The following is a 17398-nucleotide window of genomic DNA, read 5'->3' as shown; positions in this document are numbered from 1 at the left end:
GTCTAATGGTTTAACAGGGCTCTCAAACAGAGAGAAAGAGATGTACAACACAAAACCAGACCCTTTGGTCCAACTCATCCAAGCCGACCAGATATCCAACCTAATCTAGCCCCATTTACCAGCATTTGGCCCATATCCTTCTAAACTGTTCCTCTTCATATACCCATCCAGATGCCTTTAAATGTTGTAACTGCACCACTTCCTGGGCAGTTCATTTGATATACACACCACACTCTGCATGAAAAAGGTTGCCCCTTCAGTGACTAAAATTCTGCTCTTTCCATTTCCCTTCCCTCAATCCTTATAGGGTTCCCCATATCTATCATGCCCCAACTCAACAGACTCTGGACAATGTCATCTCCAGTCTAAGTAATACATCTGCGCTATCCCTCCCAGCATTTCAAGGAGCATTCCTCAAGACGACCAAAAGTGCTTTCCTATCGGATACCAAAGGATACAAAATACCCATTTATCAAGTCTTGCCTCATCATCCATGACCCAAATACACTAACTTGCTGCTACATAAGCAATGTTTATTGTTTTTAATTTTGTTTGCAATTGTCACAGTTTTCAAAATAGTTGTCTCTACATTGAGCAGCCCAAATGCATATGTTTTGATCTTTATGCAGAACAACATTCATTCAGTTCACAAGCATGACCCAATGCTACTGGTCACCTGTCTTAATAATTTTCCACCCTGGTCTCCCATGAAGTCCTTGTCCTCAGCCTACTTTGGTTTTCCAATAATGTTTGAGTCCATAGAACAGCATGTGGTTCATCAGACAACCTTCTCTAGTCAAATATTGAATTACTTCAGAATCTAACTGCTGCTCAGTTTTTTTTGCCCCAAAGCAGGTCACAGCAAAGACATTCAAATCACCAGTCTCAGTTTTCCCCATGCCATCCTCTCCACAAATACAAATTTTAACTATTTGCATAATGCTGTACTACAACTTGAAATAACTAATTACACACCTCAGTTAGGTATAACACTTGAGAGGCAGATTGTCCAAAAAAAAGTGAGTCAAGATTTGGACTGAGGCTGCTCTCCCCGAGCTTTGCATGATCCAAGCAAATAGCACGAAGTTTTTCGACTGTAGTGTTATCTGAAACAAAAGAATGTAAGATTATGCAAAATATGACAACATCGTCAAGAAAAGTGGCCTGATTTAATATTTTAAAACTTCCTTTATTTGAATATAAGCTGGAAAGAGCCAAAGGTTCCATCTTGCACTCATCAGGACAAATTCAAGAACACAAAACTTTAATGATCAGAAGAATTTATACCACATGATGACAGATAAATCAGTTTGATTTTAGAAACACTACTGAAAAACCATCAATTGATGGCCCCTTAGTTATACACCAAATCCTTCATGAACAGGACAAGACAGAGAAATGGCATGGCATAAAATGAATTCACTTATACGGAAAGGAGCAAGTTGAAACTGTTCTTATAGTATACAAAATATAAGGGCTACTAAAAATTGTGAAAAGATTTTATTGGAGTAGACAAAAAGGAAAAAAAAACTTCAGGACAACTTGCAAGAATACCCATTTAAGGGGAAAAACAAACATTTCTCAAGACAATGCCTTGACCAGAGTCACTGTGCCAAGTTAAAAATTTAAACAGAGCCTGGCAGCTAAGTGTTAATGTGTATTCTCGATAACAATGCCTCTCCTAACCAGAGTCCACTTGGCAACCAATCAGCATGCTCGCTCACAGTATTAAACATGATTTTTTCAAAAAATTGACATTCTTGCAAATTGGCACAAAAAGCTTTTGACAAAATGCCAGTTTTCAGCAATATTCAACTTCTAATCTATCATGTACAATTTCACTTTTATTTTGCCCGGTCAGCAGCTTTTCAATTACATAACCGGTTCATGATGCAAATGTTGTGCTCTGTTAACATACGTACTTTCAAAAGAATGGTGTGACATCTTCCAACACGGCAGATAGCAAAACATTTCAAATACATACAAATTCGTTGTTAATATCTAACCAGCATTATTAAACGAACATTCACAATAAGCTTCCAAACAATTAACTGCCTCTGAATTCCATTTTACTTCCCCCTTTGCCCCTGAAATTACAACTAAAAATTCATCAATTCTGTTATGGGGTATAAAGCAAAGTGAACGGTTTCAATTGTGAAATCAAAATAATTGCATGTATTTTGAATACAATCGGGGCTTTGAATCCTCAATTTATTTCAAAAACACAACTGGCATTAGGACTAAAGTCGTTGTTTTCTGCTAAGAACATGTGTTTTACTTTCAAGATTATGAATAGTGTGCAAGCAAAGAAAAAAAAGACTACATAAGAATAAAAAGGAAACATGATCTAATTAATTACTCCCTTTCACTAGTCTTTTATGTACAAGCATTTTGATCCATATTTTTCAAGGCGCATCTCGGCATGGTAAACACCGTTCAATAAAAAGGATTTTGTCACTTTAAGGTGATACAATTTACTTTAAGTGAAACAGTTTCCAATTACATTATTTTAGCATTGGGTTGGAGTTTTCATCCATACTTGACCATAAAGAATAGAGCACAGATTGCTGTCTTTCATTAAGACGACAACGTTTGAGAAAACCTAAGCAAGCAATTGATATTTTTCATAGTAGCATCAGAATTCACATGGTGGAAAACAAAGTCTAGATAGAGTACCATAACCTAAAAACATCAAGACAAAACAACTTTCCCATTTAAGACTGGAAGAACTTATCATAGGACATCTGTGTAAACAATCACGCAAAGATAAGCACCCATTTCTTCTTCTTGGGCAGATCCTCATGCTCAAGGATGACTTTCTTCCATTCAGCTGTTCTCCAAAGGAGACTAAATATTCCAATACTACTACAGCTGGAGCTTGCTATCTATGGGATATACACTGTTTGCGCTGTATTCACTTGGCCTCCATTAGGGCCTAAATGAGATGCTCAAAACAGTTGACACTTTCATAAATGCTGCTTCTTAGGCTAGAGATGCCCTGCCATGAGTCAGTGGGGATCTTGTACTTTTCAATGAGGTTTCAAACCATCCTCAAAATGATTCTGTTGCCTTCGTGGTAACTACCTGCCATGCTGATGCTCAGAGCCTGCTTTGGAAGCCCTGTGTCAAACATGTGGAAAATGTGGCCCAGCCGACACAGCTAATTAAATATACTCTGTCTTGATACTGGGGATGTTGACCTGCAAAAGTATATTGATATTGGAACACCGATCCTGATAATATTTCTCAAGAAGTTTGAGTTTCTACTTATACTCCTATCAAGTGAACATACCAAGTTAGCTGTGATATATACAACAAAGTCAGAAGTCACTAGTTTTAGTCCAACAGGTTTACTTGAAATCACAATCTTTCAAAATGCAGCCCCTTCATCAGGTGAAGGTGAGAGAGAAAAACGCACAGACGCAGAAGTTACAGGCAGAGAGATCAAAAGATCATACAACTGGTGTGAGTGGAGTGTCAAACAATGACTCTCTGCAGGTGACTAAGAATTTTTGATAGAGTGTAAATGTCAACAGTTGAATAACAAGCAAAGGGATAATCTATAGTCAGATTAATTGAGGGAGAGAGAAAATTACCAAAAATAAAAAAAAATCAGGTGGTTCTAGAGAGAAACCAAATGATTTAACATCATGATAGGTATAAGAGTCGCATGCCGAGAGGGTAACCAAAGTAATAAGTAATCCAAAACTATAAAAACTAATTAAGGTAGGAGTCACATGTAGCACGACATAAACCCAATATCATGGTTGAGGCCATTTTGTGAATACATGGTTATCATTTTCTGTTTAGTGATTCTGCATTGTGGTTGATCAAGAAGGCTGACTTTGCGGATGCTTACCCCAAAAGATCGGAGGCTGAATGTCCTTGACCACAAAAGTGTTCCTCAACTGGGAGGGAACACTCCTGTCTGGTGATTGTAGTGCAGTGTCTATTTATCCATCATCAAAATGTTTGCGTGGTCTCACCACTATACCAACCCTCAGAGTATCCTTGCCTGCAGTAAATGCAATAAACAATACTGCCCGTGTTACAAGTATCTGCTGTGTAAATGGTGGATGGGATTCCGACACGTGATGGCAGTATACAAGTCAATAAATCTGACATCTCTTGCAGAGGTGGCCATGGCGGGGTTGTGTGGTGTTGTGGTCAATGCTGTTCTTAAGGCTGGGTAGATTGCCGCAAATGGCCCGTTTGAGGTTTGGTAGTTGTTTGAAGACGAGAAGTGGAGGGGTAGAGACTATCTTGTTGATCAAGGACATTCAGCTTCCGATCTTCGGATAAGCGTCCTCCATGGCACACCAAAATCACCAAAGAGAAGCTGATAGCCAAGTTCCATATTCATGAAAACAGCCTCAACTGTGTTCATGTCATGTGAAGTGTCACCCCATCACACTGCTCTGTATCTGCAAAATCTTTCTTACTGTCCTGCTTTGACACCGCCACCTTGATAAATTATGATCTCTCTATCTTAATTAATTAGTTTATACAGTTTTGGATTACTTATTACTCTGGTTAAACCCTTGGCATGCAACTCATACCTATTGTGTTATTCCAGTCATTCGGTTTGTCTCCAACACTACCTAGTTAATTTTTTGTAATTATCTCTCTGCCTCACTTAATCGGATTACAGACCAGCCCCTCACTTGTTGACACTTCACTCAGACCGTCTGACAGTCTTGGTCACCTTCAGAGAGTTATTATTCAACATTCCAGTTGTATCATCTTGATCTCTCTACCCTTGATCTGTCTATGAATTCTGTGTGCATGCTCCTCACTCAATTCACCTGATGAAAGAGCTATGTTCTGAAAGTTGAGATTTCAAATACACTTGTTGGATTATAAGATGGTGTCATGTGACTTGATTTTGTCCACCCCAGTCTTTCATCAGCACTTCCACATTGTAATATATAGGATTATATAGCTAATTGCAAACAGAAACAGCAGGAAGGCACAAATAAACCCACACATACAGAATGCACATTTAAATAATTGATGGGGAGACAAATTGTTAAGTTTCCACATCGTGAGGCACAAAACTGATCAAAGCAATCTTCAGAGCAACGTTAGGAAAAGTTCCAAAATGATATTGCAACCTTGCTTCAGAGCTGAGAATCCAAGAACTTAGCTGTTAGAGCAAAGATACTAAGGAACTTTGTGTAGCGAGAACTTAGAGGTTATTAGTAACCATCTTGCAATACAACAATATTTTAAAGCAAAAAGCTATTGATAGTGTTAATTCTCCCAGAAAGAGCACTTGCACAAAATATGGCAAGTAGCTTGGAATTTCACGATTTTAAGTGGCTGAAGAATCATACGGAGACAATTAATTCAGCATAGTTTTGAACAAAGGTAAATGTTGGTATACAGATAGAAAATTTGACTTGATCACGATAGAGATAAAAGCCAGAAACAAAGTAATTTTAACAAAAAAAATTTCCCAATGGAAGAGACACAAAGCAAAGATGATCAATTTGGCCAATCTGTTCATACTTGAGGAGCTGAGGACATGAAATCGCCATTACACAAGCATACTGACGAGCAATTAACTTAACTACTTACTTCCCTGAAGTAAATTGGGGCTAAATAAGTCCCACATCAATGTATTTGCATATCAAAATAAAATTTCATAGCCAGCTTATACTGAAAGTAAGAGAGACGAGGAATGTGCTCATCTTCATTGGATCCAGCATTATTTTGTCTGTTTTATCCATTTTTGTTTGATTTATTGTAAAGTTCTTGGTAAGTAGCTATAACTTCATAAATCACTGTGCAAAAGACATGCCTTTCACACTAAACTTGTAGAAAGCCTCTTTCAGTTCTACAGGTTATATGGGGCCTGCAATAAATGTACTGCTCAGCCTTCTCCACTTTATATTCATGTAGATTTTAAAAACTCTGTGAAGTTAACAGTACAGATCATAAATCAGTGTAACTAGTATAGCATTTCAAGTGCCATTCAAAAACATAGTTCAAAAAGAAAGGCAAAACTAAGTTTCATGCAACCATAGGAGCAAAGCAAAGCAAAGCAATACAAGACCAACCACATGAATTACCTTTGTATGTCTTGTTTTGGTGGGGGGTCCTGACTACCAACTGGGGTTCACTATTCCAGTGTTTTACTATTTGACTAAGTGGTATAGAGTAGGTTAATGATGCATGAACTGCAGCAACTCATGAAGGCAGCTCACCACCACGTTCTCAAACAGGGAGGGGCAATAAAGCCTGGCCAGCCTGCAATGCCCAGATCTCTCAAAATGAGTTTTAAAAAGTGCGGGATCAAGCAGTAGGCATGACTGAGAAATGACAGCTCCAGGACCTGGCAGTGGGAGTTGAGGGATGAAGCTTGTCTTGGTGGACTCTGGGAAAGGAAAATGAAGCAGTGGCAGCTGAGTGGACACTTTCAGGTATGAGAATATGCCCAGTGCTCCTTGCATTTGTTAGAAATGAGAATAGGGAAATGGGAAAAGAAAAAAGTTTTCAGGAGACAATTATTTTTTGGACAAAATGAAGCTGAGATTATACTTACACTACAAAAGGATGTTATTAAACTGAAGAAGATACAGAAAAGATTTGCAAGGATGTTACCGGGAAGGGAAGGCAGGTTAAAAGGAGAGGCTGGGATTTCTTCCCCCTGGAACGTAGGGACTGAGGGGTGAGCTTGAGGTTTATAAAATCATGAGGGGCAAAGATACAGGGAATAGCCAAGGACTTTTCCCCAGGGTAGAGGCATTCAAAATTAGGAGGGCATAGGTTTAACTTGAGAGGGGAAGGATTTAAAAAGGACCTAAGAAGCAACTGTTTCACACAGAGGATGGTTTGTATGTGGAATGAACTGTCAGATGAAGTGGTAGATGCAGGTAAAGTTCCATAATTTAAAAGACATTTGGAAAGATACATGAATAAGAAAGGTTGAGAAGTAAGGGGGCCATATATAAGGATATGGGCCAAACGAAGGGAAATGGGACCATTTGCGTTTGTGAAACCCTGTCTGGATGAGTTGGATCAATGGGTCTGTTTCCATGCTATATGACTATGATTCTATAATTCTCTGTGGAGAGTTCTCCTTGGAGAATTATGCAACTTGTCTCATCTATAGTGGGTTCTGTAACGCCAATTTGTTTTTGCTCACTCAACGATCTGCGACTTGAGCATTCACACTAAGGAATCTTGCAAAACCATGCACAAGCCAAACATTTTCCCAATTGGCATTGATTCTCTAACCTCACCCTACAAGTTGTCAATTATCCTTACCAATGCAAAGGTGCTGAAATCCTTGCTTGTGATTTCAGTGATCGAGGGGCTTAGTTGCATGAGTTGACTGAGTCGGTAAATGTTCTATGGGTGCGTGAAGATTTTAAATTTGATTGGCTAGCTGGTCAAATGGTTGGATGAGTGAGGAATTACTTAGGGTGAAAAACAAAAGTTCAACTTCTAGATGACTATCTGCAATGAAGTGCATGCCCAGGTATAATATCAAGGTTAAGTAGAAGGATGGTGAAAGGAAAGTCCTTTCTCCCGAAGTAAGCACAAACTTCACTAAGACACAGGAGCAGAAATTAGGCCATTCAGCCCATCCAGTCTGCTCTTACATTCAATCATGGCTGGTAAGCTTCTCAACCTCATTTGCCCCGATACTCTTGATCCCCTTCACAATCAAGAATCTCAGTCTTAAATATACTTAATGACCTGGCCTCCCCAGTCTTCTATGGCAATGAGTTCCATGGATTCACCACTCTGGCCGAAGAGGTTTCTCCACATCTCTGTTCTAAGAGATCTTTGCTTTACTTGAAGGCTGTGCCATCTGGTTTCAGTCTCTCTTACCAATGGAAAATCTTCCTAACATGTGCTCTGTCCAGGCCATTCAATATTCGATGTTTCAATTAGATTCCCAACCCGCCACCCCAATCCTTCTTGTATAAACCCAGAGTCCTCAAACTTTCCTCATGTGTTAAGTTTTTCATTCCTGGGACTATTCTTGTGAACTTCCTCTGAGCATGCTCTAGGGCCAGTATATCCTTCCTGAAATATGGGGCCCAAAACGACGCATGATACTTCAAATGTGGTCTGGTTTGAGCCTTATAAAGCCTCAGAAATACACATTTTATATTCATGTCCTCTCAAAATAATTGCCATCATTGCATTTGCCTTCCTAACCACTGACTCAACCTGCAAGTTTTCCTCGAGAGAATCCTGGACTAGAACTCTAAAGTCTCTTTGTTCTTCAGACTTCTGAACTCTCCCCATTTAGAAAGTAGTCCATGCCTCTATTCTTCCTACCAAGTGCGGGATCTCACACTTTATCATGTTGTATTCCATCTGCCACTTCTTTGCCCACTCTAACCTATCCAAATCCATCTCAGCCTTCCCTCCTCCTCAATGCTACCTGTCCATCTATCTACCTTTGCATCATGTGCAAACTTAGCCCAGAATGTCCTCAGTTCCCTCATCTAGATCATTAATACAAAAAGTGAAAAATTGTGGTCCCAACACTGAGCCTCGCAGAACATCACTTGTCACCAGCTGCCATCCTGAGAAAGACCCTTTTATCTCTACCCTCTGCTTTCTGCAGACAGCCAGGCTTCTATCCATGCTAGCATCTTGCATCTGACACCATGGGCCCTTATCTTACTCTGTATCCTCCAGTGCAGCATCTTGTCAAAGGCCTTCTTGAAGTCCAGGTAGATAACATTCATTGACTCTCCTTGATCTAATTTGCTAATTAAAGAATTCAAGGAGATTTGTCAGGCATGACCTCCCCTTGATGAAACCATGCTGACAAGAGGAAATTCCTTTCCACATCCACCTGCAATCAGGTTATCCCTCACTCTTCCACACTTCAGTGGAAACAAGCCAATTCTTAATCCCCTTCTTTGGATCAATGGTTTGCCCACCAATGCAGCTTTATTTTTGTGTCAGATAGAAAGGAACAACTGTTGCAGATGCTCCGTTAATTTTGTCATCACCTAAAGGGATGACTGAATAGGCAATGTCCCCAGTTTATCATACCATCACAGTTTCACATATTTAGATTCTGTATCCTCATCTCATAAAGCGTGACACTATCCCTGAACCAAGGGAGCGCGAACAACGACTATCATATTTTGTTCAGTTGCCCCCAAGGGGACTTGCACAGCTTGATTGCCAATAATTCCATTCTCGTGACACAATATCCAGTCTAGGACGACCTCTTCTCTAGTTGCTTCCTCAATCAATTGATCCAGAAAAACAATTTCGTGAACATTCCAGGAGTTCCTCCACTATGGTATTGTTATTGATTGGATTTGTCCAATCTATGCACAGATTGAAGTTCTCTCTAATTTCCTGTTAAATGCCTTCTCAACCTTATGACTATAGCTTGGTTACAGGTATTGAGGGGACCTCTTGTAGCACAGTGATAATGTCCCTACAACTGGTCCAGCAGACTTGGGTTCAAGTCCTACCTGCTCCAGAGGTATGTAATAATATTTCTGAACAGGTTGAATGGATAAATAAGTTTTTAAAAAATTAGACAAGTTCCCACTGTCATTTTCTGCCCTTGGCATTTCTAATTGTCCAAACAGATTCCACTTGACCAAAGCTACATTCCTGCTACTGTACACAAAGTGCCTTACAATGACAGTCAACAAACCATCTGCCACCTTAATAGCTTGCTACACCTGCATGACTGCTCAACACCACTCTGCTCCCTATGTTCATTAACACTCCCCAATGGAACAACATTCTATTTTTCCAACCCAAGTGGATAGCCCCCCACTTATCCATGTTGTAGTGCATCTGCCATGTATTTGCTCAACTCATCTATATCATCTTGAATCCTCTCCACATGCTGTCAACCCCCTCAAATTTCTCCTAGTTTTACATCCCTGGTCAACTAGAAAATGCAGTTCTCTCATTTTGCTTCATTACATGCCAGATTGAGAGAATGGTCAAATATCTTTATCTATCCATCTGCATCCTCCTGATGTCCTACATACGAGACTTTAACCATTTTGCACAATCTGAAAATTCATCTACCACGCTTTAACACCTCCAGGCTAAGCCACTGACACAAATTGACAAAAGCTGAGCTTATGGCCTAGACACTTACAGATCTCAACTTGTCACATCTTGCCAATCAGAAAATGACATGTTTATGCACACTGTTTTCTGTCAGTTAGTCAATCCTCCATCCTTGCTAATGTGTTATCTTATACACCATAAATTGTTTCTTTACTCAATACCTTAGTGGGATCTTCTGCACTCCAAGTAATGTACATCTGCAGGCTCCCCTTAATCTACAGTCCACGTTACTCCTTCAAAGGGCTCCCAATAAATTTATTAAGAATGACTGATTACCTTGAGTTGTTCTAAGTATGCAGCTACGACTTCCTTCGTGACTGACTCTAACAGCTTCTCCAAAATAGACAGCCTGTCGTTCCATGTTTTCTGCCTCAAACTATTCTTGAATGCAACGCTGTACTTATGAAGTCCAGTCTGATAGAATCTTTCCAGAATCTGAAGTAGTTTAGATTACCTTTCCCGTTTTGAAATTCATTGACGATAAGCTTTGCTGGCTGGATTATTTATTGCCCATTCTGAGCTGGTGTTGAGAAGGTGGTGGTGAGCCTGCTTTTATGAACAAACTTGGTCTGTAGATGGAAGAACATCCATAATGCTGTGAGGGATGAAAGTTCCACGATTCTGACCCAGTGACGTGATATATTTCCAAATTTGGATAGTGAATGGCTTAGACAAACTTGCAGGTGGTGGTGCTCAAAGGTATCTGTTTCCCTTGTTGTTTAAATGATAACAGACACCTGTTAGGAAGCTGCAGTCGAAGCAGCCTTAGTGAACTTTGAAAGTGCATTTTAAATGGCAGATGATGCTGGTATGCTACCTAGGACCCACAGGGTTAAGCTCATCAGGAAATTGGAGAGGGTCAACTTGCAAGTGCAATTTGCTCAATACAAGATTCCCCCAGTGGCTATAATTTCAAAGGTCTAGCTGCCTCCTCTGACCCATCCACCCACACCAACCAATAGACAGTACGAGAATTTTTTTCTTTCCTCAATAATGAAAATATAGCAAAATATTTATTTGGTTTCACCTTTATTATCTATTCATTTCCCCACTCTTACTCTCCAGAAAGGCAGTACTTTACTTTCACCTTTTCTTTTTAAACACCTGTACAAGATCTTGCTATCCAATGTAACCTTTCTAGCCAGCTTTTGCTCATATTTCATATACAGGTACTTGCCCTACAATGCTTGTTTATTAAACAAGATTTGTGGATTGCAGACTTGTTTTTGATAAAGTGAACTCCCATTCGCTGTTAAGCGATTCTCATCCTTGGAATTAGATTTCAGTGTACAGAGGACCGCATCGGCATCATATGATCAGTCAGCTCATGAAGAGCTCCTTGAAGGTGTTGTGAAATGTTTCGAGAACCATCATGAAATGTCTTTACAGCCTGAGGACAAGCTGGGGTCAATCTGTTAATTTAAAAACTTAAGAGTTGAGATGAGTGAAAATTTACTGGAATTGATTAACAGTAAAAGGATAGCATTGAAGAGCAGACTCACGTGAAATCTATTTCAGTGAATAATCACAATGGTAACCAACTGTAAAAAGTGAGTACAAGGGCTTGGACATGGTCAGTCAGCTGCTCAGAGTGGTCAGAGTCAGGAAACACCACACATAGTGAGTGACGAAGAGAAAGGTGGGTGACAGACTTACTTTTGGTGCCTGTGTGGAGATGTCCTGAGGGGGTGAGCAGGATGTGCAACAGATTCAGGGTTAGTCAGGGTCAGATGTTAGCACGAATGAGAATGACTGGGGAAGATGTTGCAAGAAATGGTGGGTACAGTCACAGAGTGTGAGAGAGGTATCAACAGAAGATGGTGACACTTTCACTGGCAGAGTGCAGGCCACTGATCATGTTCCTACATTCTGTGTTCCCTCAGATGGAGGAGTCTGCCTGGATGGTAATCTTAATCTAGGTTTGCATGGTTCTGGTAGAATGGCGCCTTCTGTGGCTGAGGAAAAAAAGAATGACCTGCCTCTGCATCATGCCATCCTCATCAGCGACATCTTCATGTCCCTGCCCACAAAGATAGGCATCAATTATCCATTTATTGGCCACATCAGGGTCAATGTCAAGAACCATGCAGGCAGATCAGGAATGACAGCTTGTCTGGATGCACAATATCTTTTTATAAATGGTGCTGCACCACAGATACAATCAGAGATGTACAGCATGGAAACAAACCCTTCGGTCCAACCCGTCCATGCTGACCTGATATCCCAACCCAATCTAGTCCCACCTGCCAGGAAATCCAGGAAGTGGTGAGCTGTTTTGGAAATGACACACAGTATGATGGTTATAGAATCTGAGAAAGGTACACCAAAGAATCAGGTAGGTAATAAATCAGGTGGGTTTTGTAAAATAAAGTGATGGACGTCCCCAAGCATCACGATGTGAAACCCTCCGAAAAACTTGAAAAAAAAAACAGACACATAGATCAAGGACTAAATCTTTGTTTCTTTCTGGGATCTGACTTGTGCAGTGTTATCATTGGATGGGATCAAAAGACTGGCAAGAATGTCGTGCAGCATGCAAGTATGCATGCCAATCCAGAGTAATCAGTTGAAGATTCTGATAAATTGCACTATACAGTACCATACAACTGGTCAGTTACAACAAGTCAAAACTTAAGACTGTGCTGTCATTTCTGTTAGGCAAGCTACTATTTTTGTTTCAATTTTTATTAGTTTGCCTCCAACCCTTTTTTTCCCCATAGGTCGCATTATTTCTATTGCATGATTTTCTAGAACACCACGTCACAAAGGAAGACAACTACTGCATTATAGGAGAACTACCTGTCCTGAGTCCTGAATAATCTATCGTCTACCATTCTTTACCTTCTGTTCAATAACCTCAAAGTTCATTTATTTCGGTACAATATGCTTTTTCAAGTTTGATTCTTTCCCGAACTTTTGACTTATCTGCTAGTAGTGGATCCTCTGCTTGCACAAGGAATGTACTTACTGTGAGTGCCACTGTATCTCTTTTGAGCTATCACTAAGCCTTGCACCACAGCTGATTTCAGATTGTGACTTTCATAATATAAAACTCTTAGATACTCATCTTCAACCAAATCTTCTCTTTGAAATTGGATGGAAAATTCATATCATGGATGCAACTCTGTAGGAGTGCCTTTCCTCCAAAATCAATTAACCCTGTCACATTACACTACACCAAGTCAAATATAATGATTTCTCTGGTTGGTGATCATGTTCATAGTGTTCATGTAAGAAACACTTTCGCAATCACATCCCCTAGCTTTAATCTTTCTCACAGGAAGAAAATCTTCCAGTATCCATTCTCTCCAATCGCTTCAAGATGTTATGTTTTTCATAAAGATCACCTCAAACCCATAAGTCCAACGGATATGCAATTACAAGCCTAACCAGTTCAACCATTCAGGAACAAAGAAAATTACAGCACTGGAACAGACGCTTGGACCCTCTAAGCCTGCACTGATCCAGAACCTCTATCTAAATCTGTCGCCTCTTTTCTAAGGATCCATATCTCTCTGCTCCCTGCCCATTCATATATCTGTGTAGATACATCTCAAACGATGCCATCATGCCTGCCTCTACCACCTCCATTGGCAATGTATTTCAGGCACCCACCATCCTCTGCATAAAGAACTTTCCACGCATATCGCCCTTAAACTTTTCCCCTCTCACCTTGAACTTGTGAGCCCTCGTAATTGAATCCCCCACTCTGGAAAAAAGCTTCTTGCTGTCCACCCTGTCTACACCTCTTGATTTTGTTGACAATCTAGTCCCCTCTGTCTTTCTAATGAAAATAATCTTAATCTCGTCAACCTCTCTTCATAGTCAACGCCCTCCATGCAAGGCCACATCCTGGTGAATCTCCTCTGCACCCTCTACAAAGTTTCCACATCCTTTTGCTGGCATGGCAACCAAAACCGCATGCAATATTCCAAATGCAGCCAAACCAAAGTATACAACTGTAACATGACTTGCCAACTCTTGTACTCAATACTCCTGACCACTATCAATATGCGTTGCCAACTTCAAGGTACAATGGATCTAAACACACAGATCCCTCTGTACATTAATTTTGTCCAGGGGTTTTCCATTTACCGCACAGCTCACCCTTGAATTGCATCTTCCAAAATGCATCACCTCGCATTTGTCCGGATTGAACTCCATCCGGCCAACTCTCCAATCTATCTACATTCTGTTGCATTCTCCGACAGTCCCCTTCACTATCTGTTACTCTACCAATCTTAGTCATCTGCAAACTTGCAAATCAAACCACCTATACCTTCCTCCAGATCATTTATGTAGATCACAAACAACAGTGGTCGCAGCATGGATCCCTGTGGAATACCATTGGTCACAGTTCTCCATTTTAAGAAACTCCCTTCCACTACTACTGTCTCCTGGTGCCCAGCCAGTTCTCTATCCATCTAGCTAGTACACCCTGGATCCTGTGCGACTTCACTTTCTCCATCAGCCTAATCTGTGTTGTCAAATGCCTCACTGAGGTCCATGTATGTGACATCTATAGCCCTTCTCTCAATGAACTTGGTCAACTTCCTCAAAGAGTTCTATTAAGTTGGTCAGACATGACCTTTCCTGCACAAAACCATGCTGCCTATCACTAATGAGCCCAATTTTCTTCCAAATGCAAATAGATCCTATCGCTCAGTATCTTCAGCAACTTCTCTACCACTAACATCAGGCTCATTGGTCTATGATTACCTAGATTATCCTTGTTAAGATATGGGATACTGTACCTTTTAGAGTTAAAAGCTAGCAGAACTACCTGATACAGCATTAAATGTTCTGAATAAGGTAACAAAATACCATTTGGTTGAACAGCTAGATTAGCTGGGTTGCCTGGAGATGACAAAACAAATTTAAATGTGGCTAGTTTAAATTATGCCCCAAATACTAACCTCCAATCAAGTCTGAATTTAGTATATTGACAATATTAAAAATCAATGAAACAATCCAAAGCTTTGGGGTATAAGACTGGGAAAAATTGAACAGATGGAAGAGAACTGCCAACCACAAGCAAGTACAGATTGCCCAAAACACAGCTCTCTTAAAGGTACCTCATCTATCAATGACCTGTGAAACAGAAATCCCTTAGAAGAAAATTTATGGAGGAAGATACAAAGAGAAGATTCACCAGCTGCCTGGACTAGTATTATTGAAGGGAAAGTAAAAGATAGGTTAGAGGAAGGAGTTGTAAATAGTTGTTAGTTAATTATTCTCTGTTATACTTTAAAAAATAAAGTTGTCAATTTTTACTTTAAATACTATTTGGCCTCTCGAATTTTCACAGATTACTGCATGGGATAAATCTTTTCTGTGTTGTTGGTTTAAAGTAAGCAGGGGGCTGACCCATGTTGTAACATCCTTGCTACCCTTCTTAAACAAGGGGACAGTATTAGCAATTCTCCAGTCCTCCAGGACCTCACCTGTGTTCAAGGATGCTGCAAAAACATCTGTTAAGGCCCCAGCTATTTCCTCTCTCGCTTCCCTCAGTAACCTGCCATAGATCCCAACTGGACCTGGGGACTTCTCCACCTTAATGCCTTTTACAATACCCAACACCTCCTCCCTCCTTCTGCCAACCTGACCTAGAGTAATCAAACATCCGTCCCTAACCTCAACATCTGTCATGTCCCTCTCCTAAGTGACTACCGACGCAAAGAATCTCACCCACTCTGACTCCACGCATAAACTTTCTTTTTTTGTCCTTGAGTGGGCCAACTCTTTCTCTCGTTACCCTCTTGCTCCTTATATATGAATAAAAGGTTTTGGGATTTCCTTAACCCTGTTTACTAAAGATATTCATGACCCCTTTTAGCACTCTTAATGGTTCGTTTCAGATTGGTCCTACTTTTCCAATATTCTTCCAAAGCTTTGTCTGTTTTCAGTTGCCTAGACCTCATGTATGCTTCCTTTTTCCTCTGAGCTCGTCTCATAATTTCACCTGTCATCCATGGTTCCCTAAACTTGCCATTTCTATCCCTCATTTTCACAGGAACATGTCTGCCTGCATTCTAATCAACCTATCTTTAAAAGCCTCCCATATATCAAATGTGGATTTACCTTCGAACAGCTGTTCCCAAACATTCCCCAGCTCCTGCTGAATTTTGCTATCGTTGGCTTTCCCCAATTTAGCACTCTTCCTTGAGGACCACAATTGTCTTCGCCCATGGGTATTCTAAAACTTATGGAATTGTGACCACTATTCCCAAAGTAACCCCCTACAGAAACTTAAACCACCTGGTTGGGCTCATTCCCCAACACCAGGTCCAGTATGGCCACCTCCAGAGTTGGACTATTTACATATTTCTTTATAAAACCCTCCTGAATGCTCCTTGCAAATTCTGCTCCACTAAGTAAATCCCAGTCAATGTTGGGAAAATTAAAATATCCTATCACCACCACCCTGTTGCTCCTACATCTTGCCATAATTTGTTTACATATTTGCACCTCTATCACATGCTCACAGTTGGGAGGCCTGCAGTGCAGCCCCAACATTGTTACCGCATCCTTCCTATTTGAGCGCTTCCCATATTGCCTCAACACTCAAATCCTCAACAGTGCCCTCCTTCAGCACATCTATGATATCCTCTCTGACCAGGAAAGCAACTTCTCCACTCCCTTTACCACCCTCGATTCTGCCTGAAGCATCTATATCCTGGGATATTTAGTTGCCAATCCTGCCCTTCCCACAACCAAGTCTCAGTAATAGTAATAGCATCAAACTCCCAGGTACTAATCCAAGCCCTAAATTCATCTGCCGTATCTATTACATTTCTCGCATTAAGAGAAACGCAGCTCAGACCACCTGTCCCTTTGCATTTATCATCTGTTCCCTGACTATCCTTTCCCCTAAGTCACACTGACTTCACTATTCTCGTTCCTTATAGGCTTTAGGTTACTATCTCGTTTCTGTTCACTAACCTCATTTGGTTTCCACACCCCCCACATTAGTGTAAAACCTCCCTAACAGCATTACCAAAAGCACCCCCTCAGACATTGTTTCCAGTCTAGCCCAGGTGTAGACTGTCCAATTTGTAATAGTCCAACCTCCCGCAGAACTAGTCCCACTGTCCCAAAGATCTGAACCCCTCCCTCCTGCACCATTTCTCAAGCCATGCATTCATCTTGCTTATTTCTACTCTGACTAGCACGTAGCGCTGTAGTAATCCTGAGATTGCTACCTGAGGTCCTACTTTTTAAACCTGGCTCCAAACTCCCAAAATTCAGCTTGTAGGGCCTCATCCCATTTTTTACCTATTTGCACCAAGACTACTGGCTGTTCATCCCTCCCCTTCAG

The 17398-nt window shown here is 40.6% G+C and overlaps 1 protein-coding gene across 2 annotated transcripts in view; it reads right to left on the bottom strand.

Annotated features, from left to right (window-relative positions):
- Nucleotides 1-17398, bottom strand: part of usp9 (ubiquitin specific peptidase 9) — a 272043-nt gene that overhangs the window by 130321 nt on the left and 124324 nt on the right. For both annotated transcript variants that reach the window (XM_043700849.1, XM_043700850.1), the window contains exon 22: nucleotides 976-1106. In XM_043700849.1, coding sequence (XP_043556784.1) covers nucleotides 976-1106 — 131 coding nt within the window. The remainder of the gene's footprint in view (nucleotides 1-975; nucleotides 1107-17398) is intronic.

This window comes from Chiloscyllium plagiosum, chromosome 12, assembly GCF_004010195.1.
Source record: "Chiloscyllium plagiosum isolate BGI_BamShark_2017 chromosome 12, ASM401019v2, whole genome shotgun sequence".
Lineage (NCBI taxonomy): Eukaryota > Metazoa > Chordata > Chondrichthyes > Orectolobiformes > Hemiscylliidae > Chiloscyllium > Chiloscyllium plagiosum.
Note: the sequence above shows the minus strand (reverse complement) of the source record. Positions and strands in the feature narration are given on the sequence as shown.